This window comes from Amblyomma americanum, chromosome 6, assembly GCF_052857255.1.
Source record: "Amblyomma americanum isolate KBUSLIRL-KWMA chromosome 6, ASM5285725v1, whole genome shotgun sequence".
Lineage (NCBI taxonomy): Eukaryota > Metazoa > Arthropoda > Arachnida > Ixodida > Ixodidae > Amblyomma > Amblyomma americanum.
Window position 1 is genome coordinate 11375789 of NC_135502.1, and position 24822 is coordinate 11400610.

Here is a 24822-nt window from a genome sequence, read left to right on the forward strand (position 1 = left end):
CTACGCGCTCCGTTGTTCGTATTTCTTTTCAACACGGGTTCACTTCGGTGGTAGCAAAAAGATGCTAGAGGTGTCCATGATACATTCTAAGGCGACCCTGACGTCCTTTTCTTGTTGCCCAGGTAAACGCGCGTTGAAAAGAGGTTCGAAAAGTGCAGCGCGTAGGCGCCGAGTTGTTCGCAATTATTTTCATAGCAATTGTACGTAGTTCTTCATGCCACTGTGTTTCATGCAGACTACTCATTTCACGTGCAAGAAAATCCAGTAAAACCAAAAGCACAAGAAAGAGCACGAAAAATGCGCCATATCTTGCAGTGCACACTGTTATTTTCAGACAGTCAGGCGTTGGAAGCCAAGCCCCAACAGAAATAAAATTTCACGACGTTCACTCCACGCACAGCCTCTGTGTTTTTGAATCCACGGCCATTTTTCTGAGGTCCTTCTTGAGCACTTTTCCTAAGTTGTTCTTCGGGAGGCTTTCGAGGAATACGACTCCACCGTAGAGATGCATGTGCTTGGGAGAACGTTCTACCAGGAGAGCAAAAAGCAAAAAAAAAGACAATTGTGACAGGTCTTCATCAAAACCCATAAGCAGAACCTAATCTCTGGAGCTGATAAGTCCCACCAAGCTTTAATAATGCTTCTCAGTTCCACCCACAAACGCTCACACACAAGCACACAAAAATCTTTAGTGCCTGAACATTGACTGCTGTCTTGATCGAGGTAACACACTGTAGTCAATCTGCTTTACCTGGAAGAGTTACGCGCTTGAGCCAACATACGATACAAGCAGGCAAGTACTGTGCAGGACGTATACGAGTGCACTCGACTCAAATGTTTTTTCTTCTACAGGCCTGGTGGAAAGGGGCCGCTTTTGCTGTAATTTTGTCCTTCTGCCTAAAGGAGGATCTCGGCTGCTGCTTGTGACGTACGAACAGGTGAACTTTAATCACATTCTGAAAAAGCCGTTCGCGCTTGATAAAAGTAAGCTCCAACGAATGTTTCGGCCAGCTGGCGTAAACTTCACAACATTACTTGCATGAGGTTCATTACCGTCACCAGCCTGAGTACGCCCACTGCAGGGCAAAGGCCTCTCCCATGTCTCTCCAATTAGCCCTCTCATTTGCCAGCATGAGGTTCAAATAAGCATAATTACTAGAATTTCTAACTGTGATTAAGTAAAAGCTCTAGAATGCACACTTTAACTGTTTGCCACAATATAAATTATCCCTTTCGATCATACCGCGCTGCGAGAACCAAACAGCAAGATCCAGGAGAATTTCTGGACGAGCGATAGCCACTTGTTCCAGTTCGGTTGGTCCGAAGTTTGGAAATAACGACGCGAGCAAATAACACCGTTAACATTACAGGAAAACTAGTTTGGTATTGCCCGCCTTGGTAATGTTCGTTTGTCATTGTCGGCAAAACCATTGTCGGCAAAGCTCATCACATATCGACTTAGGTATACGAGCGGACTTGGAACCAAAGGACAGCTTCTTCCGAAGGAATACGAGAACTTTAACCTCTTCGGTAACGCAGCGCGCGAAAAACGAGACTTAGACAAGAAACAAATCGTCTATATCGACCACGCCGAATTTACGAAAAGTAGGGGAAGACTTCCACGAGTGTCGTCCTCATCAGGCGACCATACGCGTGTGGAAACCGTCGCCTCGAGCTCGCAGCTTGCACTTCACTCCTAGAGTTTCTGGACGGGGTGCAAGTATTTGCCTTCTTCACTGCGTAAGTGCTTTCAGTGTACCAACTAACGCGCAATATCATTTAGTGATAATGTTAAGACTAAATCTGGAGAAGCAGCAACATGATTTGTCTTGTCATTCTCCTTTCCAAGCTACGGGAAGCTACGCCACAAGGGCAGCCACTCACCCGCCACGTGCTTCTTGATCCTCTGCGCGAGGGGCTGGCCCGCAGTTACGCCCTCCTTGAGCACGACGAACGCGACCGGCGAGTCCTGGTATGCTGTGTTTTGTATGCCCACCACAGCGGCCTCGCGCACTTCATGCATGGTCACGATGAGTTCCTCAAGCTCCGCCGTGGGCACGTGGTAGCCGATGCACTTCACCGTGTCCACAAGCCGGTCGATGTAGAAGACACGGCCCTCAGCGTCGTAGTAGCCGCAGTCTCCTGCCGAGGGCGGAGAATTAGCCAACAGCTGGGAAGATGAGCATGCACGCAAGTTGCAAACATGGAACACAACGCAGGTGCTAAGCTGGCAAATTCCTGAATTGCTGCCCTGACCTAACTGGTATTGTGGAAACTTGTTTGCCATTGAACGCCTTTCGCCAGCAAGCGGAGAAGTGCAGTCAGTGGGAAACTTTTGGCAGAAAAATTTAATTATTTCTTCGCGTCACTGGTAGATGGCAACCACGGACCCCAGTATATCAACTTCCTCGACTCGCGGGTTTCTTCCACTGCATTCTTGATGCCAACGGACGCCAATGAAATCAAAACTTACCTTCTGACTCTCCGTAACAGCAGGTCGCGGGACATAGACGATCTTAAACTCCAACCAATAAAATATGTAGCCGATGTAATTAGCCCAGTTTTAGAGCACGTTTTTAATTGCTGCCTCGAACATGCGGTGTTTCCACGACGATTTCAGATTGCCAAAGTAACCGTTGTTCATAAGGGTAGTGACAAAAATGACCTATCCAATTATCGCCCAATTTCTATCCTCCCCATTTTCTCGAAGTGTTTTGAAAAAATATACAATCGAATGTCCGGTTTCTGCGAAAAATGTAATATACTAACGCCTAGCCAGTATGGCTTCAGGAAAAAACTTATCTACAGAATCTGCGCTTCTATCCCAAAATTCTAGAGTCCTTTGAACAGAAACTTTTCACTCTTGGCATTTTGATTGACTTTTCGAAAGCGTTCGATCGCATCAATCACAACACAATGTTGGCGAAGCTCGAAGACTGTGGTTTTCGAGGAAAATTTCATCAAATAATTACATCATACCTTAGTTGCCGTGTCCAACAAGTAACACTAGACAACGAGTCATCAAATTTTATACATCTGTCTTCTGGTGTGCCGCAAGGCAGTATATTGGGACCGCTGCTTTTCCTTCTTTATGTAAGCGACATAGTCTGTATAAGTAATCTTCCAACGTTTGTCATATATGCAGACGACACCACTCTATTTTTCCGAGCAGCACATGTGCGAGATGTTGAACAGCAAGCTACAGATCGTTTGCAGAAACTTCACGAATGGTCTGAGTCCAATTCACTGACCATAAACACAGGAAAAAGCAAAGCCGTATTTTAGACCTCGTAATAAGTATCCTGCTGTTTCACAAATTCATCTAAAATGAGTTCCTCATTCGTTTAAATAATTCCTACGGTCAAAAGCCTAGGAGTACTTTTTAATGAATATATATCATGGAATGAACACGTTGAAAAAGTTAGGGACAAGTTGTCCAAGATGATTGGTATTGTGTCCCGACTGCGGTACCTCTTTCCAAAGCATATTATAAGCTTATGCTGCACAACGCACTGTTTTCCTTTGTTGCTAACTATTGTATTTTAGCCTGGGGAACAACATCATTTATGAATATCAAACAGCTGCATTTATTACAAAAGAAAATTGTTCGAAATATTATTAATGCTTCACGTTTTGAACATACGGAACCGATTTTTGCATCGCTTCGCATCACCCCCCTTCCCCAAGTCTTTGAATCTATACTACTGAGGTGGTATAAAACAAGTATTAGAAAAAATAATCTATTTACGGTGGACCTGTCGGACTTAAAATGTAAAGAACTGAAGTATGCCACCCGTACTGGTTTCACATGGTTCGTGCCGAAAACTCGAACGAATTATGGTCGCCAAATGCTTTCGTACACTCCTCTGTGCTCATTAAATAAGGCATCTAAATTGATGTACAAACCCGTCAGCACTTTGTGGAACTGAGATTTGTACTTATTATTTTGTATTTTCTTTCCTGTGTGCTTACTTGCCGTTTTATTTTATTTCCATATCCATGTAGTGATTCTGTTATTAATGTATTCTGATGCTGCTGTCAAGTCATTGTAGGGTGCGTCGACCCTTGTCAAGCCTTTTCTCTGGCTTTTTGTCGGCGCACCCAACATCCTCAAGATGTTGAATAAAACAGAATTGAATTGAACTGAACTCATACAGTATGCCAGTTGAGTGGCATCATTAAAAATTATATAATTTGTATAAGTATTCCTTTTATTTTCGTCAAATGAAAATGTTGGCGCTAACGTTTTTGTAGTTTATGTATTCTACAAAGCTATCACCGTCGTCGACAGTCATGTGGAAGTCGAATGGACTTTTCATTTCACTGCAGGTGTAATTTTTACATCAGCATCCTTGATGTCTTAAGATATAGCTTGGTATGCTTATTATTGCAAGAAGGTAAATTTTGCATTGCTAGTCGTGCGCATAGCCCGGTCAGACGGCTTCCTGAGCCACCTTTCGCCCTTTCTATAACGGCAACTGTCAGTGTCTGAATTTGAATAAATAATAACTAAATGAAGATCAGTACTGGCACCAAGAAGGGAAATCAAATATGCAGCTTATATGCTGATGGGCTTTCATGATGTCTCAACTGCTTGCGACATGCGAAAACATTTCTGCACTCCGGTGCTTGAATTCTGGGTTCTAGTTCTGCACCCAGTATCTGTTGGTCGAAACGCTTGCGAAGCACAAGTCAAAAATAAAGCTGAAAGTTCGCCATTTTCTTCAGGAAAGGAAACAGTTGCCCAGCATCCCATAAAATTATCGCACGCTAGCATTTCACATCGCAAATTCGCATTTCACATTGCAAATTTCCAAGCCATAGGATCAACGCGGCTAGGTCCAGCTAGCAAGACTTTTACATTTGCTGCTTTATCGTAGTAGTCAAGGTAGGAACTCTAGGATCTTTCAAACGCCATTTTTCAGTCATAATTTGTTCAAAACAAAAGCTTACACATTAGTAAAAAAGGGATGAACTCCCGCCAGTAACTTAATGCAGTCGCGGGCAGATTGTATTGTCCAAGGCCAGTTGATTTAAACGACGTTGCCTACACTAAAATGGGGACGCGGGTCTTGAGATCGCAGAAAAAATCGCGAGAAATTCGATTTTTAGGAAAACAGTCTTTCATAGAATATATGCTTAAACTTTATCTGCGCAGGACACCCAAGCTCGAAAAGGTCCTAAAGTGCAAAAAACGAACACTGGGAGATTCGCGCGGATGAAAAACGAAGCGCGAGCTTCGAAATGACGTTCCACTAGACGCGACCGCGATTTCGAAACTGCTGTTTGAACGCCCCCCCCCCCACCCCCCCCCCCCACCCCCCCCCCCACCCGCCGCGGTGGCTCAGTGGTTAGGGCGCTCGACTAGTGATCCAGAGTTCCTGGGTTCGAACCCGACCGTGGCGGCTGCGTTTTTATGGAGGAAAAACGCTAAGGCGCCCGTGTGCTGTGCGATGTCAGTGCACGTTAAATATCCCCAGGTGGTCGAAATTATTCCGGAGCCCTCCACTACGGCACCTCCTTCTTCCTTTCTTCTTTCACTCCCTCCCTTGTACCTTCCCTTACGGCGCGGTTCAGGTGCCCAACGACATATGAGACAGATACTGCGCCATTTCCTTTCCCCAAAAACCAATTATTATTATTATTATTATCGCCCCCCTCTTGCGCAACCATTCGAAAGCTCGCTTCGCGCCCTTTCGTTTAATAGCTCTCAACATGACAGCACATTAGTGCAGCCAAAGCCACAGGCGTTTTCCCACGACTCGATTTCCTGTGACTCAATAAGTGCCCACCGACTTCAAGCCTCTTTTTATACGTTCGTGATTTTACAAATACCGTCTCTGCGTTACGGGCTTTTTCTCTGGTTGGCCTTTGGCGACTGAAATGAGCTTGGGGTGAATTTATTTGGGAAGAAGACATGTCCGGTGGTGGCATTTTTGCTAGTTTTTACATTATCTAATAAAGTTAAATAGTCTCTATCTCAAAATACCAGCCAGCCCGTTTTGAGCGTTCTGTTCATAGAATGTGCACCAATGTTTTTTCATTGAGGCTAGTGTAAAAAGGGCATCATCGCATAAAGAGAATCTTGAGTGATTCAGTTATGTGAATAGTTCGAATAATTTAATGTATTTCACCGAATGGCCTCTCCCATTTAAAATCACAAAACAGTTCATAACTGAAATTCTAATTGTGCTATTCAAACTTTAATAGATATTGGGGCTCATCATAGAAAAGCACACTCACAGAGTGACTTTACTAAGAATCCTACCATGAACAAAAAAAAATAGTTTTAGCTTCGCATTGCGCCTTAATCAAATAATTTCCAAGATGATGACACACATGATGCGCAAAGAATTGCGCAGTCATGTATCTGTGCTCACCCGACGAAACCCATCCCTCGGAGTCAATAACCTTCCGGGTCTGTTCTGGCTTGTTCAAGTAGCCCATCATCACGCTCGGAATCTTGAAGCAGATTTCGCCACCTTTGCCTTCTGGAAGTGGTGCTCGTGTCTCAGTGTCTACCACCTGCGCAGTAAGGGTATGAAAGAAGAAAACAGAGGGACTGAGGCAGTATTTAAAGGGTGTCTTCGTGCGGAATATCTGCTGACAGCTAAACGCTTACAACATCCACAGACGACGTCTTAAAGACCGGCTGATCACCAGTGTATTAAAAGCACAGAGAACTTCGTGCACCTACAGCCATATTTAGCAAGATGTTGTTTTTAGGCCTTCGTGCATGCCTTGTCTTCGTATAGGTCGTAAACAAGGAGACAATGCCAAACTCTTCTGGTGGTATCGATTCGTTCTAGAGTTTCCTACGCAGCCGTCTCGGACAAAGCCTGGAACATTATCCCCCTTGAAATGGAAGAAGCGGCAGAAGGAAAGCCTCAGTCCACAGACTTGCTTTTCGACAAGAAGGTTTGTCTTCGCACAGATCGAGACAACTCCTTGCGTAGAGACATTGCGGGCGCATAAAGATTCCCTCCTTTCTACACGGAAGCTGTAGGCCGGGCTTTTTCTTGAACAAATGGAGTTTGCCTCGCCGTAATCGCAAACCGCATTCAAATACTCGTGCTGGGCAATGAGACGGTGGTAGGAGAGAGCGCGAGGGTTCGCCATTGTATGTGGGCTGCACAGTGACATTTCTTCGCGCCAGCGGAGGGCGAAAAGGGCGGGCTTTTTTTAGCTCGAAGCGTATTTCTCCTACACCAGGCAAAGGTTTGCTGGGGATGTGTCACTTTCAAAAAAAAAAAAAGCTCCCTTGCCTTGACGACGACGTTGGGGCAAGCAAAGCCAAGGAAGGGCACTGCCAGGGCGTCGATTGGTGGCACCAAAACGCTGCCTGCCGCCTCGGTGAGCCCGTAGACGTGCGCAAGCGACACCAGCTGGAAAACGTCGCGCATCTTCTCCACCGTAGACGGCAGCAGCGAACCGCCGATGCTGCAGGTCCGCCGTACACAGGGCAGTTTCTCTCCTTGGCTGTGGGCGTCGTTGGCCAGGTTCGACATCGGTGACGCCGAGGCACACACGATCGACACCTGCCGAGAGCGGCCCCGTGGTAACGACCACAATGCTCCGACCATAAACCTCGCTTATTTGCGTGTGCACTACTGTCGCTGTGGCGTTCTCCCCTCGAAAGAGGACGGTATGTCAGTGGGTTTATTTTGAAACTTATCAATAAAATATTATCAGGAAAGAGGGGAACTCCCCTAGCTTAATGTGTAGAAGCTCCCAACCGTGGTTATACTCATGTTGAAGGAAGAGAAGCGCGACTTTAGACAAGACGTGAGAAAAGATGCAAGCAGGACGAGCGCTCAGCAGTGTAGCCTCTGTGCCAGCCTCATCGCTTCAAAGAGCTTGTCCCGCCTGCATTTTTTCTCCAGTGCTGTGTAAAGTCGCGCTTCCCTTCCTTCAACATATCTGACCAAATTGCCCAAAGTTCCACCCTCCTGAGGTTGCACACAAGGGTCAGTAAAAAAGGGCACATTAATGCAAGTGATTTGTTAGATATTCAAAAAGATAAAAGGTCACAACAACAAAACAAAGTCAAGGGTACCAGTCCAACCAGTCCCTAACGCACTCCCTAACGCAGTCCCTAACTACACCCACGCCATGATGATAATGATGACGATTTTTTTATAGTGCAAGCGCAGCTTTGACCAAAGTGTGCCATGGCACAACGTATTTTCGTCTATACCAAATGAGATCATAGACCCATTTTCCAAGCATTTCAACCCAGATAAGCCCAGCACCATGCCAGAGAAAAGCTTGTGTCCGTATGGTATCATCGGTGGGTACTCGGCAGCACTTGGGCTCGAACCCCGCACCTCCCGCATGTGAGGCTAATGCTCAAACCACTCGGCCACCAGTACAGTGTTCCATTCTCATCCTTAGTGCTTCTTTCGCTATGAACGTTGCACCGCGCTGTATACAAACTTACCTGGCATAGATGGCTTTCTCGGTCGCAATAACTGCGGTTACGGAACTTAAGTGCTCAGAAGTGCCCACTTCACGGCTGACCAGAGTGAATGAAGCGATAGCCAAGAAGATAAGCTGCCACTCTCCCCCTCCCGCCTTGCGTTATCCTCCCAAAAAGTAAAAAGAGGGCACATCACATTTTCTCAAGCGAGGATTCATACTGTTACAGACGCAAGGGAAGATTTGCAAATAGTGCGATGCGGGCCCTAATTTGTGCAGCGTAAGAATAAAACTACACTGAATGGATGTTTAAAAAGTACGAAAATAAATGTCCATTTTAGCCCGGCTGATATTCTACAAAATGCCCTCTCTCAAGAAAGCGAGAAGATTAAGTAATTCAATGAGGTGTTCATTAACTATTTTTACGAAGCTTGTTATTGTGATCTGTTTTTTTTTTTACGGGTCACCATGGCCTGGGTCTCCTCTATGTAATGGCTATGTAATGAGGGCTTTTCGGTGTATTCCCAGCAGCTTTTAATGTTCTTACTCTTAGATTTTACCATGAGATAAACTAGGTCGACGTTTACACTCATTTAAAAATATTGTAATTGGCAAAAATTATTTGTACTGGCTTCTTTTGACATTTCGGAATATAGAAAATGATTAATTTTTCCCCTCAACTTTTTGCTTTTCACCAAAAAAATATCGCTGCCTTTTTAACCCATGACTTTCTGAAAGAGGCCCAGACTCGACGCTATATGTAAACAACCTTCAGTGCAGTACACCGTGAGTGTGATCTTGCCAAATGTCGACGTGCACCCGGATTATCTTCGGCCGCTACTACGTGCACAAGGGATATCAGTAGCTGTTTAATTAAGGAAGCTTTGTCCTAAAAGTAATTAATTTCGACAAATACTCTAATTATCGGCAAAAAGTAACTCAAGAGCTCATTATTACGCTCTAACGGGACATGTGGGCTAACGTGGCAGTTGAGTGTGTGACTTGAATATTTGTACCGCGAGGTCACAAAAAGTGCGTTTGGTTTTATTTATGGCTAATTTTCAAGAACTTTAATTACTAATATAATTACCTCACGTTGTATTTTGCGCTTCTGCTAGCAAAAGAAGAAAGAATGGAGTCTCACGTTGTGTCTTCTGATTTCTTCCATGAGCTTCTTACTTCCGCTTTTCGGCTTGACCACCACAGTGGTGCAGCCAAGCACCATTAAGTTCAGAAAGATCCGGATGGAGCTGATCGAGATGAGAACCCACAGGACCATAGCTATGTCGCTTTTTTCCACACACTTGATGCCACTGAAATAAATATTATATCGACTTGTAGGGCGAACAGTTGACCGAAATCACCTCAGAGTAACAGCGGAACTGGGAACATTTGTTTCTATCGGCCATCATAACTGTTACCCATCGCAATAAATATTTTCCTTTCGAGTGGTCGTCAGAACTGCTACCAGAATAGATTTGCTCTGTGCACTGTGCTGCAAATATTTTATCTGTTTCCAGCGGTCCCCAGAGCTGTTGCCATATTTATTCTAACACAGATTTTCTTGAACAGGCAGATATATTTTCTCTTACTCCTTTGATTTCCCTCCACTCACTCTATCTCCTTGCATTAAAGACAATGCAATACCTATTTTAATTGCTTGCAGCAACCTTTAAAACTTCAAAGGCATGCCATTATTGACAAGATGAAGAGCATAATTAATACAATTAACTCGGCCCTATCCAAAAACACAACAGAAAATTGTCTGTTGTCACAACAAATTTTCCTGTAGTATATTTTTGAACTAGAAAATAAAACAACCAGATTTTTCGTAGTATAGTGCAGTCACCTGTCGTAACGACAGAGCCCGTTCTGTCGTGACAACAAACAGCTTCGCAATAATACACAAAATTTTGTCGTAACGACAGGGCGACAGGACTTTTTGTCGTATTTTGGGACCAGCTCTATCGTATTTTCCGACAGCGCGTGGTGAAGAAGTCACTAATTTGGCTGGCTTATCAAAAATCCTTCATGCGTGCAACTGACTGTAGGTGGTATCTTTGCAATATGTTGAAAAGGAGCGAATTTGCTTTCAGCACAGGCCAGAACTGCCGTTCCTCAGTTCCAATAAATTCTTTTTTTTTATGACAGCAAGTCGTGCCTGTGCTTTACGAAATCATTTTTGCAGCAAAGGGCATTACAAAATAATATGAGGTCATGAAGCGGGCGCATATAATTCGCGTACGAACTAAGTAAACCGAACGCATTTCTTACAAGTAACTCGAGAAGAATAAGTTGTGTATTCCGTAAATGTATGGAGATGGCCACAGTGGGAAAGGTGAAAATAACAAAAGTTCTTTGGGGGGAGGGGAGTGCAGAGGGTTTATAAAAAAGTTATTAATGAAGACACAATTATGCAATCTTCACGGGAACATTTATATTTGCTTGCTGATTCGAAATATGTAATTACATTTTATACGAGTCAAGTACTTGCGCATAATTAATATGTTAGGTAACTTTAATAAATGCGGATAGCTTGCAAGAAATTTTGCTGCAGAGAGCTTCCTAAAATACATGTCATTGGTTTCTCTTGACATAAAGGAATGCAGTAAGGACAGAATTAACACTCTGCTTAGAAACTAAGTAGTAAGGCAGTGAAATTATCACTTCAGAAACGGAAAGAAAAATTTGCATTCTTATTTCTGTAGTGACAATTTCTAAATCCTCTAAGTTAACTTCTATGACAGACAGGATAATAATTTTTTATAATTTTACTTTCATTGCAGTTGTCATTCCTTCATGTCAAGAGAAATCAATGGCACGCATTTTAGCAGGTTTTCGGCAGCAAGATTTCTCGCAAGCTCTCGGCCAAAAGTTACCTAACACATTACATCTGTGCACAGGGGCTTTGTATACATAAAATTAAATGAGGTTTTTTGGAATCAGCAGGCATAAATACATGTTCCTAGAAGATTATAATTGTGGTATCATTATTAGAAAAACATTTTTAAGGCCCTCGTCCCCCTTAACAACCCTCCCCATCTCTCTCTTGTTTTTAGTACGCTCCTACACTCGACGGCCAAGTTTCTTGGCAGTGAAGTAAAGGCTACAGAGCAGAAGCGTCCGTAACGCATTGCTCTCCCCGCGAAAGCTTCACTCCGTCGCTGGTGTAGCTGGTGAAGTCTATGAAGACACCTTGTAACAGGACGTGCCTAGAAAATTCGTTGTTTGCTTTTTCTGTTCTTTTCTTTGACTTTCGAAGGTTTAAAGTTGGTAGCTTAGTTCGAAATATGCATTAAATAACCAATATTGTCGATATAATACGTTTTCGAGAAAACTAGCAAGAGAGGGTGTGTTTCGGCTCTGTAGCCTATGCCAAACTTTGCTATGACTTTACTGTACAAGGAGGAAATAAATTCAAGAGGGAGAATGACGTCACGCGGCCAGCCTTTACAAGCCAAGTTGTAATGGTTAACAATTTCACCATGATCGATGCACTCACTGCGGGGCAAGAGAGACCCTCGACCACATAATTTGGGAGTGCCCGAATTCTCCCGTGCCGGGCAAAAATATTGATAGTAGAGAATTAAGTCTTGGAGACCCTCTAAAAAGCCCGGCCCCTGAGCTCCAGCTCACCACCATCCATCTCGCGGAAGAGGCCGCTACCAGTCAAGGACTGCCAGCCAGCCTCTAACCGCGGACGCGCAACTCCCCGTCTCCCATGCCTGCGTGCCAGGGTCGGAGAGAAACGTCTTTTCTGATGGAAATAAAAGTTGTTCCATCAATAAATCAATTTACAAGCCAAATGTTCATAAATCCACTCCCTCTCCCGTTTTTCAATCTGCAATCAGTCCCTATAATGTTTCGGTATTGGTACGTTTAAGTGCGCGCGTCTGCGCGGCCCATAGCACGGGCGCCTGCAACAAGAAGGTTTATTGCCGAGCTGCCAGTTTGCTGAGCTACTCCGCGCATGCACGCGCATAGTGGAGGTAGATATCACCGTACGCTATCACGTGGTGTGATCACGGAGGGACCGACTCTCTCCTTTTTACTTTTTATTACGCTTCAAGGTAGTCCCCAGAGGCTCCCTCCTGAGTTTTCTTTTTCTTTTTTCCTCCAAGTCACCGTAAATCCCATTTCATTTCTAGAAAATGTCGCGGCAAGAATCTTTTGCTTCGCAGAACGTGCGATCGATGGCGTCAATTGCGCTACTACAGTTAAAACGCGGCACTCAACAGAGGAAACGGACTTGAAAGCTTACGACAGGCTACACAAGCAACAACAAAGAGAAGGAAATAATCACAAAGATAAAAAAGAACGTGCACAAACAATAAAAAGGCAAATGGAGACAAAACAAATGGGAAAAGAGTAATTGTCTTAATACAGAGCTGCCAAAGCTCAATCCGGAAGGAAACGCTGTATGATGATTCAAGTGGCAGAACCCTTCTATTTGTTACTCGATCAGGTTCCCCTCGAAGTAGACCTGCCTGCCCTGCCTGCATAATTAGGCTGAGAGAATTATGCGCGCAGCGACGGCGGCTCACAGCGAGTTCTGGATGCAGGCCACGAAACTGTACTGCGAGATCATGACTCCTTTCGGCTCGCCAGTTGTCCCTGAGGTGTAGGCGATGGCGCAGAGGGCCTTTTTTGTGTCGCCTTCCTGGAGTGTCTCCAACGCCATCTCTGGGAGCTGCTTGAATGAGCTGACGGAGACGTAGCCAGGAACATCCACGCTGACAAATATTTTCTGAAAGAGAGAGGCGCAAGTGAGCGGAAAGTGGGCAACGACACTGAAAGTGGTTAAACTACGTGCGAGTGTGTTTGCCTGCGGGAACGGGGGTGTGCCTCCACTAAAATCGTACTTCATTAAGTTATGCTGTGGGGCTAGCGGGGGCTGTATGCTTAATTATAGAAAAAGCGCCGATCGGATGAGACAAAGAGCGACACGCCAGACATATGCGCCTCGGTCGGTTGTCTCGTTCTTTTCTCTCATTAACAAGGTGAGTATTTAAATCGAATAGTGCATATTTCAGTGCACACCTGAGAAGACAAGAGGGGACAAGACCAATCATCTCCCTCAAATGAGCAGACAATAAGCAGCTCAATATGCTGACCATACCGTCACTGCTTGCATCATTCCTAAAGAAGTGAAGTTTTCTCTGAACCAGGAGCCGGTTATATATGAGGAAGGCTGTCGTCACCTCGCTATAACATCTAAGCAGCCAACAATGGAGCAGGACTTAAGCTCTCGTGCTACTTCTGTGAACACATTTCGTGCGTTGCTCGGTACTGACACCTTAATGCTGCGCACCGGTTACGATTTCGTGTAAAATGCCATAAAAACGCCCAGACTTGCATACGCCATCAAATGCGTTCTGAATTAAATGTATCGAATTTCGCTATTGATTTATACTGCAGGGCCAGATACAATCACTGGCTTGGCGCAAGGGCTTTCGAGTTTTTTATACCCAACAAAATGGGCTTAAAACCCTTTCTCGGACGTTGCACGGACCACATTGAGCAGACGTGCCTCCGGCTCCAGATCTAAAATATCCATCACTTCTTGTGAGCGATTATGGCTGGCATTTTTTTTTTGCCGCCATATTTAAAACTGTCTATTGCATGTCGATTGTCTCGTACCTGATTAAAACTATAGTCGTAATATTTTATGGCCAGAATTTCCTCGAGACGCAATGAAAACAAAACAAAAGTTTTTTTATGTGAAACTAGTTTTATTCAAGTTGACATTTAAAGGAACACGGATAAAAAAATTCAAGTTTGCTTGTAACGGTAGACTGTCGCGTTCTACTAAGAAAAAAGCTGCTTTAACTCAAAACGGAGCTCTTATGGCGCCCCGTCCTGTCTTTCCCTTTTGCGTGATGAAGTTAGAGAGCTCGTTCGGCGGCAACCCCGGTGTGTCAAAAAGAAATTCCCATTGGTTGACAGCGATGTGACGTCACACGCTGCAGACCAATTAACTAGGAGCATGGCGTGATATCAAGAACGACCACGTGACTACCTACGTCGAATGTGACTTTAAGTGGAATTGGAATTGATTAAAACATCAGATAAATTGTGATTATAAGGACGTAACTTGCCTCAAACGCCCTTTTGACATGCAGCAAATAATTGCGCTGAAAAGAAAATTTGGCGAGAAGGGAATCAAATCCGGGACCCTTGGGTAGCGACTCAGACCCCAAGGCCATAGAGACATGTTCGGTGGACTTGGACAAAGGGACTTTGTGTTTTTTTTTTGTAGTGAATAAAAAATAGGTAAAGATAAAAGTTCAAATCTGCAAGAATAAAAACGAAATTAGAAATCAATTTTTTTTATTTAAGAAATGAAACAAAGAGAAGTGTCCGTATCTGCGAAGTGATAACGCAAAGAGAAACCCAGGCTACTCAACGGGCCATTAACACTTTTGCGTGAAGCCCTTAGGTGGAGCTTAAGGGGCCCCGGATTTTTCTACGCGTTGTCTTAATACGACGTTTAAGTATATTATGGCCGACCACTTGGCCCCTCAGTTTCTAAAGAAATAGGATACGCGCGTCGCCACCACCACCTGATTTCGCAAGTAAACTGCGGTGCACTGACACAGTTTTTTGTGTGCGGATCCCATCGGCTAGGCTGCGCTGCCATTCCCTTCAAAATGGTGGTAATGCCGTCCGTCTCGGCGCATACGTTGAGTTTGAGCTGAGGGGCGGGAAGATTTTCGCGTGCAATTTTCTCAGTTATCAATGCTTCTTTTTCTGCCTAACAAGCGTCAACCTAGCTTGAAAGAGCCACAAAATCGATTTTTACTAAGAACAATAATTAGGTGAGTTGTGCTCAGCGTCCCTTTTAACATACTGCTATGTCGTGGTCACGTTAACAACTTACACCGGTTTTGATTGGGCGATCAGGAGCAGTTTTAACTGCGTTTAAAGTGCTTACTCGGAGGTTGTTGCGTTCCAATAGGCGAACGAGAGCAGGAACACTGTAGTCCAATAGCAGAACAGGAGCAGTTTAGCGACGCCGAGAGCAGTTGGAGCTGCTCCCGCACGAGAATCGGAATGGGGAACAAATCGCGTGACGCAAGCCCGTAATATCCTATTATTTTGGTTGTGTTTTCATAGTTTCAGCAGCAATGGCGGCGCCGAGGGTTCGTCAAATTGCGGATTTACTTGTTTAAAGGGGCGACGACAGCAGTGATAGTTGCTTTAGCTCGGGTTCGAGCAGTCAATCGAGCAGCTCTAGCAGTGATGGAGACACTGAAATGTACGCTGAAATGTTAAGTAACAGCACAAAAAAATTGAAAAACCCAAATTTGGGGCATACGTCAAGAAAAATGTGTCTGTCTACTGGGATGAAGAAGTGAGTAGTTCACATTCGAACACGGAAAGATCATAAAGTATTTGTTAAAGCAAGCAGCTTTATAAGCCTCCTATTACTAGCGGTTTCGTAGTGAGCGATTCGACGACGCATGTCACACTTTGCTTAAACTTATTTTTGCACAAATTTGCATGGCCTCAGCCGGCTGTGGCAGGGATGCTGGGAAGGCACATCACCTGATACACCTTCGCACTGCTCTCAGAGTCCATAGAATGTTCCAATAGAAGAGGAAGGAGTGCCCCTCTCGCTGCGCTGCTCCTCACTGCTCTTGCCTTTGTTCCTGTTCTGCCAATGGAACTAGCCACTACTCCGAACCTTCATAAAGGCCTTCATAAATGTATACATCACCATTTCCTCTCTTAAGAACGCCAACCTAGAGTCACATTATCGGCGCCTCATGAGCAGCCTCTCGCTGCTGTCTAGTAATGCTTGAAAATCGCTCCACATCAAGCGCCGGGCATGCCAGCCGCCGCACTGAGCCACTGGCGGTTTCATGGCTTAGCTTTCTTTTTCTCGTAGTTTGTCGGCGCTGTCAGGTGAGGATTATCTGCAGTTAGTTCAGTGTCACATTGTTGCTACCCGTGCCTGTCAATATTTCTACAAAGCGACCATGATTTTATGCATATGCTTGCAGAAAACTTGTATTTTATCTTTACGATATTTCTCCCCTCACGTAACACGTGCGCGTCGACTGGGGGTATTCAAGAAGTAAACTGAGCTTATACGAAATTTGCTTTGGACGTGGAGAGACATTCACGAACTGCTTCTATGTGGGCGGGCCATTCACGACAGCCAACGTGTAAAGGCGTGGACCAATCACGAATCCTGTACCTGCGGAAGAACCTTTCGACTTCAGCCCGTTCAGTCCGTTCCTGAATGTTTTTGTATAAACGGCTATATAGTAACAGTGTGACAATAGAGTGAAGCTTACCTTAAAGCCGCACTGAGACTGCTGTTCAACGATGGATGCCAAACTCTCGTCGTCTGTCAGGCAAAACGATGCTTTGGCGTCCTTGACATGATACACCAGCTCCTCTGTGGATGGAGCAAAGGAGCATGCATTTATTTCGTTTCAGTCATTTGTTTCCCCATAAATTTTATGGGAAGGTTCGTTGAAAAACACTGCACGGGCTAGCGTGAAATACCGACCACACCGAGTATGGCAGTCAAAGGCGCCTTATGGCAATATGTTCGGTTCATAATTTACTCCTTATCAAGCAGGAAACAAGTAGGTGAATTAAGAAAATTAAAACAAAGGATAATGTAAGAAACAATAAAATGAACTCGGAGGTGTTTAAAACTGAAGAATGTGAGAATGGACTACGTGCGCTACATAAGGAGAGATATTCACTTATATGTTTGCATTTCAAAGGCCTCAATAAAGGGATGTTACATGGAGTGTGGGGGGGGGGGGGGGGGGGGGGTAGACAGCCATCTCACGGTTCATGCGGCTGGTTATGCGATAGGCGTAGCTGATAACACACTCACGAAGTGGATGATAATAGCTCTTATGAAAGAGACATAGTCTTAAAAATTTTACACCAGTTTGCTAGGACTGTCAGGTGCGCACGTTTTCATTCAGTGACACTTACGTCATAGGAATAGGCCGAATAGACAAACCTTGCAGCGCACTTTTGTACTGTTTCTATAGTGGGATATAAATCAAGAACACAGCAGCGAATGCGCCTCAAAGGAGGCCCTCCAGCCAATGGCATCGACCAGTTCCCATGACGTCGCGGTTAATCCTCTGGCGAGAAATCGCAGGTGGTTGTCAGATGCCTTTGTAAAATGGCATTAACCGCGACGTCACGACAATCAGTCGATGCCATTGGCTAGAGGGCCGCCTTTGAAGAGTATTTGTTGCTGTGTTCTTGATTTCTAGCTGAATGTAGTGTTGCTGAAAAAAAAACTATTTTCATAGGTGTGCCAAATAGTGCATGCATATTCCAGCTTGGGCCGAATAAATGTTAGTGATTTCGCTAATGGGGATACTGAGTGAAAGTTTTCCGAAAATAACCTTGAGCGCGATTAGCTTCTTTAGTAACCTGCGTCATGTGAAATGCACAATCAGTTCCCGGGTTATATGAGTGCCTAAGGATTTATATGCTGTCGTAGCAGAGATTTCCAAAATGGAGACAAAGTACTTTGAAGGTAGTTGCAAGTGACGCCGCCGACGGAAAGATACTTAAGATCATTTGAGGTTATAGGGAATGTTCCTCAGGTTTAAACACTATAACAAATTTTTGCACTAGTTTAATATACGCTCAATGTCGGATTCAAGGAGCTTATGGTCACTTCAGCCAGAATAAGGCTCTATGGCGTCGCACGTTTTGTTAAGCAGGGACCTTTACGATCGAGACATCACACTACGGTCAGTTTACGCCACTTATTTCTCTCCACGCGTACCAACAGGACCAAAACGGTATCGCAACCAGCGGATGTCGCAGTCCTGGCTCTCATTGGCTTCTGTTATAATGCGAGTATCGTCATTAAAACTACCATAAAGATTCGCCATGGAATGAGTGCTCGCGCACTCACTAGAGCAGGGGACACTGAGCATGCTATTTACTAATGTCCGGACCGACGTCTGAGGTACAAATTCCGTCTCGCAGAGCGGAACACGTTCTTCGATGTTGAACCTGTCGTTATAGGCCTCATCACAGCGATTTTCGTACAGACAGCTCGCCGTCACATATACAAGACCACTGGAGTGTTCAGCATGGTCTGAGGCGACTGCATTCAGGCGGAAGGGCCTTCAGCGCGGTTATCAAATCTCCCGCCAGGTACCAGCGATAGGCGTGCTCGTCCCTATAATTATAATGCAGTGAAGCAGAAATTATCAGTGGTTGCCTGTCGTCGCTTAATGTTTGCACTATTCCCAGCCCCCTCTCCTTCATTGAGGGATGTGCATCGCAATGATTTGAATTTCGCTCAGTTGAATGTTAGGTACCCTTTCTCGATGGCTACAAACACGTCGGTCTGTCGTTACACGAAGCAAACTGAAACGCGTACCCTGTTCTGCTCCTTACGTTTTGTTCTGGGTCCACTGCAGAAACACACAACGCAGCCGGACAGCATGAGCGAGAGGATGGCGATAATTCCGTCGGTCGTGTTGTTGAGCGCCAGAATGACGCGGTCGCCGCGGCAGACCCCGCTTTGCTGGAATCCCGTCGCAAACTGACGCACCATCTTCAGGAGTTCGGCATAACTAATCGCCTTGGTGCCTTCGATCTGCAAGTGTAGCAAAAACAGGGCGAATAAAGTGTATCAAACGCCATGCTCTTACTACCGGTGGTTACTCTCTCAGGTATTTTCATTTCGTGACATGAAAAGGTTATTCACTTATAAAGTCATAGTTTGCGAATTTTTTCTTATTTCTGGATCAAAATTATGTAACGCTTTTTATCATCATCATAATCATAATCATCATCATCAGCCTGACTACACCCCCTGCAAGGCAAAGGCCTCTCCCATGTCTCTCCAATTAGCCCTGTCCTTTGCCAGCTGCGCCCACCCTATGCCTGCAAACTTCCTAATTTCATCCGCCCACCTAACCTCTGCCGCCCGCTGCTACGCTTGCCTTCTCTTGGAATCTACTCCGTTACCCTTAAGGACCAGCGGTTATCTTGCCTTCGCAGTACATGCCCTGCCCAAGCCCATTTCTTCCTCTTGATTTCGACTAGGATGTCATTAACACGCGTTTGTACCCTCACCCACTCTGCCCGCTTCCGGTTTCTTAACGTTACACCTATCTTTTTTTTTCCATGGCTTTTAATTTTAATTCTATTTCATTTTTATTATTTCGATCACTCGTGACTGCTGAAGCGCCGCCTCATTCTCATTACTAGGTTCTCATTACTTACATAAGCTGTCTCATTACTTGCATAAGCATTCTCATTACTTACATAAGCTGTCTTGTCTCCATGTTTCTTCAGAGCTTGTGCTACAAAATTGTAAAGCGTGCATTCCGGAATTTCGACGTCTGGGTAAGGAGAGTGCACAATACGGTCCTTTATAAGAGACATTTCTGGAAAAGGAAACGCAATGGTTAACCAAGAAGCGCTTTTTTTTTGTTACCTTAAATTCCTAAAACTTTTCTGCATCATGAGGTAGTACCACAAACTGAAAAGTAATTGCAAAGATGGTTCGTTGCCGTTCTTCAGAAAGACTCGGACCCCTCTAAACGCGCTGATTCGGCGCTGATGGAAGCAGGAAACGATGATGCGCAAGATGTGGAAATATTTTTAGACAGTTTACAACAAGGCAGAGTTACAGGCACACCGACGCACAGAGAAATGTCCAAATTACGACTTGAGAACAACTCTCACTTAGAGAAACAAATCTGCTGGACCTTACTTATCGACTAAGAGTTTCAGTTAAAGCCTACGTACTGCAGAATTGTGTGCCAAGCACAGAGCCCTTACCTAGACTGGACTGACCGGGCCGGGGCTCCCGTATCCCGACTTTTCTTGCGTTTTATAGCTTTCGCAAATAAGGAATATATAGGAGTGGGGTATTTACTGAGACCCGCCTTAGGGACGTAAAAGAAAAAAAATCCTCCTATGACGTTGCCGCAACCCTTGACGGATGCACTACACAACCTTGGACCCAGGGTCCTGCTAATAAAAAAAGTCTGGAAAACAATCTAAATTCATCTCCACTAGCAGATTTCACCGTTTCTACCTTCCTGCCAGCTGCCTTTGCCTAAGACATGCGGTCACTGCCCCTCCCCCCTTCCCTCCGCACGTGTTGTTTTCGTAGTTCTGACGATGCAGTCTCCGATAGGTTGTTTGGCGGAGCAGCGCGCCTGCCGAATGGAGACGGTTGTCAACAGCCACCTTTTGTGACAAAATGCACAGCACACACTTCTAGCCCGTTCTCACGCGACGCACACTTTGTCTAAGCGGCGCGGGCACGCCGATAACCTACTCGCGTGATTTTCTCTCCGCCCCCATCCATGTCCCGTGCTGACTCAGCCCTTGCCGGGGTCGTTGTATGGTCGCTATTTTCGCCTCGTTGCTTCAACATAACTTTTTGCTGCGGGCATTTTGGTCCGAGTGACGGCCGGATTGCAGCTTTGGCTGCTTTCGTGTGACGCCCCTCTTGCTCCTCGTTTTCGCGGAGGCAAAGATGACCGCCTGTGGATCGAAGCAAAGAAGCGAGGCCAAGATGACGGTGACTACGCCCCGAAACGTAATATCGGCCGAATGTTGTGTTCAGAGAGACTGCAAACTTCGCCGTGTGCAGCATCGGCGAGCGACAGTTGCCCCAGGTTCAGTTCTGTAATGACCTATGCTAAGTTTACAGAGTGGTCTTCAAACCGACACAAGTCCTGAGCGCGAAGAGTGGGGGGGGGGGGGGGGGGGGGGCGGTCACAGTGCGTTTATTTGTAGACGTTTGTGGTTATTGCAAGTGTACCTAATGCCGCCAGGATCTTCACGGACAGCAGCGAGTATCAGCTGCTCACAGTGAATTTCCTGTGCATACATTAAGCTGCAGGGCGCAACGAATTACCAGTGTGTGAAAGTGACTACGATCGAAAGACTTCTTTTCCGTCAACTCAATGAAATGTCTAGGCTTGTAAAGTTCACTTCGTTCTCCGCGTTTTCCGAATGCTGAAACAAACTTGGTGCTGTGCGGCTTGTCGCACTCGTTGAGCTGCTTACAGTGAGCGCGAGCGCACGATGATTTTTCCGCGACGTATCCATCATCGATTTTGATCGGGATTCGTGTGTGCACTGCGCTTGAAAACTGCCTTGCGTGCGACCTGACCTTGCCAGAAACGGTGTTTTGCGCGTGCGAAACGATTAAGGCTGCACTACCATCGGGCTGTTTTCTGCCGCGACAATAGAAGCGCCGCTACCAGCATGCCTCTAGGTACTTCATAAAGTACATTTTGTGATGATGGCGGAAAATCTTCAAGCGCCGACCAATCGTTAAAAAGATGACGTTTCGGCCCCGGCTTACGGGGGCCTTGTTCACAATGAAAGAACATTGTGAACATTGTGAAGATCATTGTGAACAAGGCCCCCGTAAGCCGGGGGCGAAACGTCATCTTTTTAACGATTGGTCGGCGCTTGAAGATTTTCCGCCATGAACATACCCGACCAGACGGGTTTCCGTTGAACCCTGGATTTCATTTTGTGATGATGAAGGGCGCTGGGATTACGTTGGTGTGCCGGCGGCCCTATGCAACCAGTGTTAAAACATTTGTGTGCATGGCAGCTTTAACTTTTTATTTCCTAATAGTTATGCGCACCTATGCTATCAGTAAATATTTGTGTCACCTATTGGGTGTCTGACCGCCACTTTCTCTGCTTGTGATGATAGGCGGAGCCAAAGGAGTAGTGTTCAGTTTGGAATGTGGCATGTTATCACCACATCAGGAACTCCATGTACGAACAAAGATTACCGTCACAACTTAGACTCAGGGGGTTCACAATGTACAAATCACTAATATTTACAAATTCATGTAACGCTTGTTCATGAGCATTTAACTTGATGTGGCTCCAAAAAAAAAAAAAGTGTACGAAGGAGCGTACCCTGCTCCAAAAGAGCAACGTATATACAGTTGTACCTTTTAATACGGACACTCCTGCCTCCCGATCAAAACTGTAGATAGATAGAAATGTCCATAATAACGAACCGTGAATTTAAGTGAAAGAAAAATTTCAGAAAATCATTGCGCTTATATTTATTTTCATAGCAGCGTGAAGTGCATATTAAGCAAATGCTTGGCAACATTAAGTTATTTATCTTGGTTGCCATAGTCAGCAGGAAAATTAAAGTGACGTTCAAGCGCCTTGTCAGCCATGACAAGTGTTATATAGGCTTTGCGGGGATGTAACACTTAACTACGGAACTGTGCTCATTGAATCGAAGTCTGAGCCCGCATTTGTTGTTGCATTCACTACGCTATTATCACTGAGCTGCTCCTCAACTACGCTCAATCGGTGTAGAGCGGCCGTTAAGCAGCGCTTCATAGCTAAGCCGCACCAGCATGTTTGATAACTGTCTCGTAGGCTTCAGAGGATGTCATTGATGCATACACGCATATCCACCTGCTACCTTCATTTGCTTGTGACTTCCTGAGATGAACATGATTACTTGTCTACTGAGGGATGGCTATACGGTGGTTGTGAGAGCATTGTATTTGTCACCAATGTAGAACGCCACCAGGATTATCTTAGTCCTCCTCGCATTTGCCGCGCGGCTAAATAAATTTGCTGGGACACAAAGGCATACTTGTACATTCCATGATAATCAGGTTTTTTAGGCACTTATCTATTCACATTTGCTTGTGTTCGCGACAGGACCATTTTTTGTTCACATTTCCAAACCACATCAAACAGGTTGATTTATATTCTTCGACATGTGCTGTGCGCTATACGGCACGCTGGTTGGCTCTGCAATGCTGACGCTGAGCCTTGTGCCTGCCATTTGCAACACTGGTATCTTCCGGCTCGCCTGCACGGAGCAAACTGATTTTGCAACTCTTACGCCTATTGACCACATGGCAACAGAAAACGCCCGGCCCGCTCGCTAGTGCATGCGGGTGAAACAAGATAGCACAGCGCCCTTACCCAGTCCACCCGGCGCCGACACTCCGAAATTCCTGGCAGCCTGCGACGCTCGCTGCGCCTCCACTGACTCAGTCAGCTTTCCTTGGGCGCATACTTCGCAGGAACATATCCCGTAGGCGCACTCAGGCGGACGAGGCCCAGACGTGTGATTCAGTTACGTGACGTCACTTTCGCGTCGGCAAGATAAGTACAGCTGGAAAACTGCTGCGGCGCGCCAGGGAGCAGAGCGGACCCAAAACGGTTGCCGCCTAGGCGGTGGCGCTGCGGTCGCTTTGGGATGGGCGCGTCGTCTGCTACTTGCAGCTTAAAGAGCTCAGCAGACGGTGACTCGCGTGCGTACAGAAACGTATTTATAATGAATACAAACGTAAATTGCGGCTTCATCTCTTTCGTGTTAATGAAACAAGACGGCTTAGTAGCATTTAAAACCATAACCTTTGTCAGACACGTTGAAGACGTGTTGGCAAACAGCTTATCACATGCGTATTAGATACGCATTTAAGAAGTAAAGCTGCCGTGCTCTCAGTATCGATCACTTATAGAAAATGCCTCAACCAGAAGGACGATTACATTTCATCTCGACGCATTAAAACAAAGTGGCTGAAGAAAAATTAAAACTGCGTATGCCGCAAGAACAAAGAAAGAAAAAAAACATCTAGTGTCTTTGTAACCTTCTGCCGGGTTTTATTTACAGACACACAACTTTGTGATCTAATCAATAACAGAAAGTTTACAGTCTACTTTGCACAACCGCATATTACACACACGAGGAACCCAAACTACGAAGGGTAAGCGACACGTCGTGTTTCTCTGATTTTGAAGCGTGGAACCGCGGAAAGAACGGCTTTAAGCTTCGGCCGAGATCTACAGACAAAAGCTCAACCCCGAGCATCCTGGCCTCTTGTACCGCAGGCGTAGAGCGCACGCGAACTTTGCAATACTTAGACGAGCGCGGCTTGAAGCAGCCGCGCCTGGCGCAGACGATGCGAGGCGCGAGCCAGCGTAGACCAGTTATGCAGCGAACTACTCACGTAACCGAGCGCAGCGAATGGGCGTAGCATAGAGCTACTACTACCAACAGTAGCGGCGGCGAAAAGAAAACCAAGAAAACTAACTTGGTACTCTCAAAACCCCAGAGATGGCGCTCGCATCTCTTTGAGATGAAAGCGGCAACGGAAGTGGGATCTCATCCTGGGGGCAAGTTTTCCAACTGTCCTTGGCCGTCAGTTCGGCGCGGGAATGGTTTTGCAGTACGCGTCATGTCGTCTGACTGCGTCATCTGCTCGAGTGCGTCCACAGGATGTGGTTAGAAAATACGCGGCCCGGCGGAGGGTGAGGTGTTAAAGGCTGGCGGCGCGCATTCGCGCTTAGCGTCGTAATATGCCGAAGCTGACAATGTACTGACAAGGTACCCACCAAACAAAGATCTGAGCAGAGAAGCAACGTTAA

At 45.6% G+C, this 24822-nt stretch overlaps 1 protein-coding gene across 1 annotated transcript; it reads right to left on the reverse strand.

Annotated features, from left to right (window-relative positions):
- Positions 1-305: 305 nt before the first annotated feature.
- LOC144136293 (uncharacterized) lies at positions 306-23614 on the reverse strand. Its single transcript, XM_077668523.1, has 10 exons — positions 23374-23614; positions 19696-19817; positions 18820-19021; positions 16722-16825; positions 12963-13165; positions 9563-9731; positions 7266-7538; positions 6381-6525; positions 1885-2142; positions 306-528 (listed from the first exon to the last, which is right to left on the reverse strand). The coding sequence occupies exons 2-10, from the start codon at positions 19813-19815 to the stop codon at positions 386-388; spliced, it is 1617 nt and encodes a 538-aa protein (XP_077524649.1). The 5' UTR covers positions 19816-19817; positions 23374-23614; the 3' UTR covers positions 306-385.
- Positions 23615-24822: the final 1208 nt, after the last annotated feature.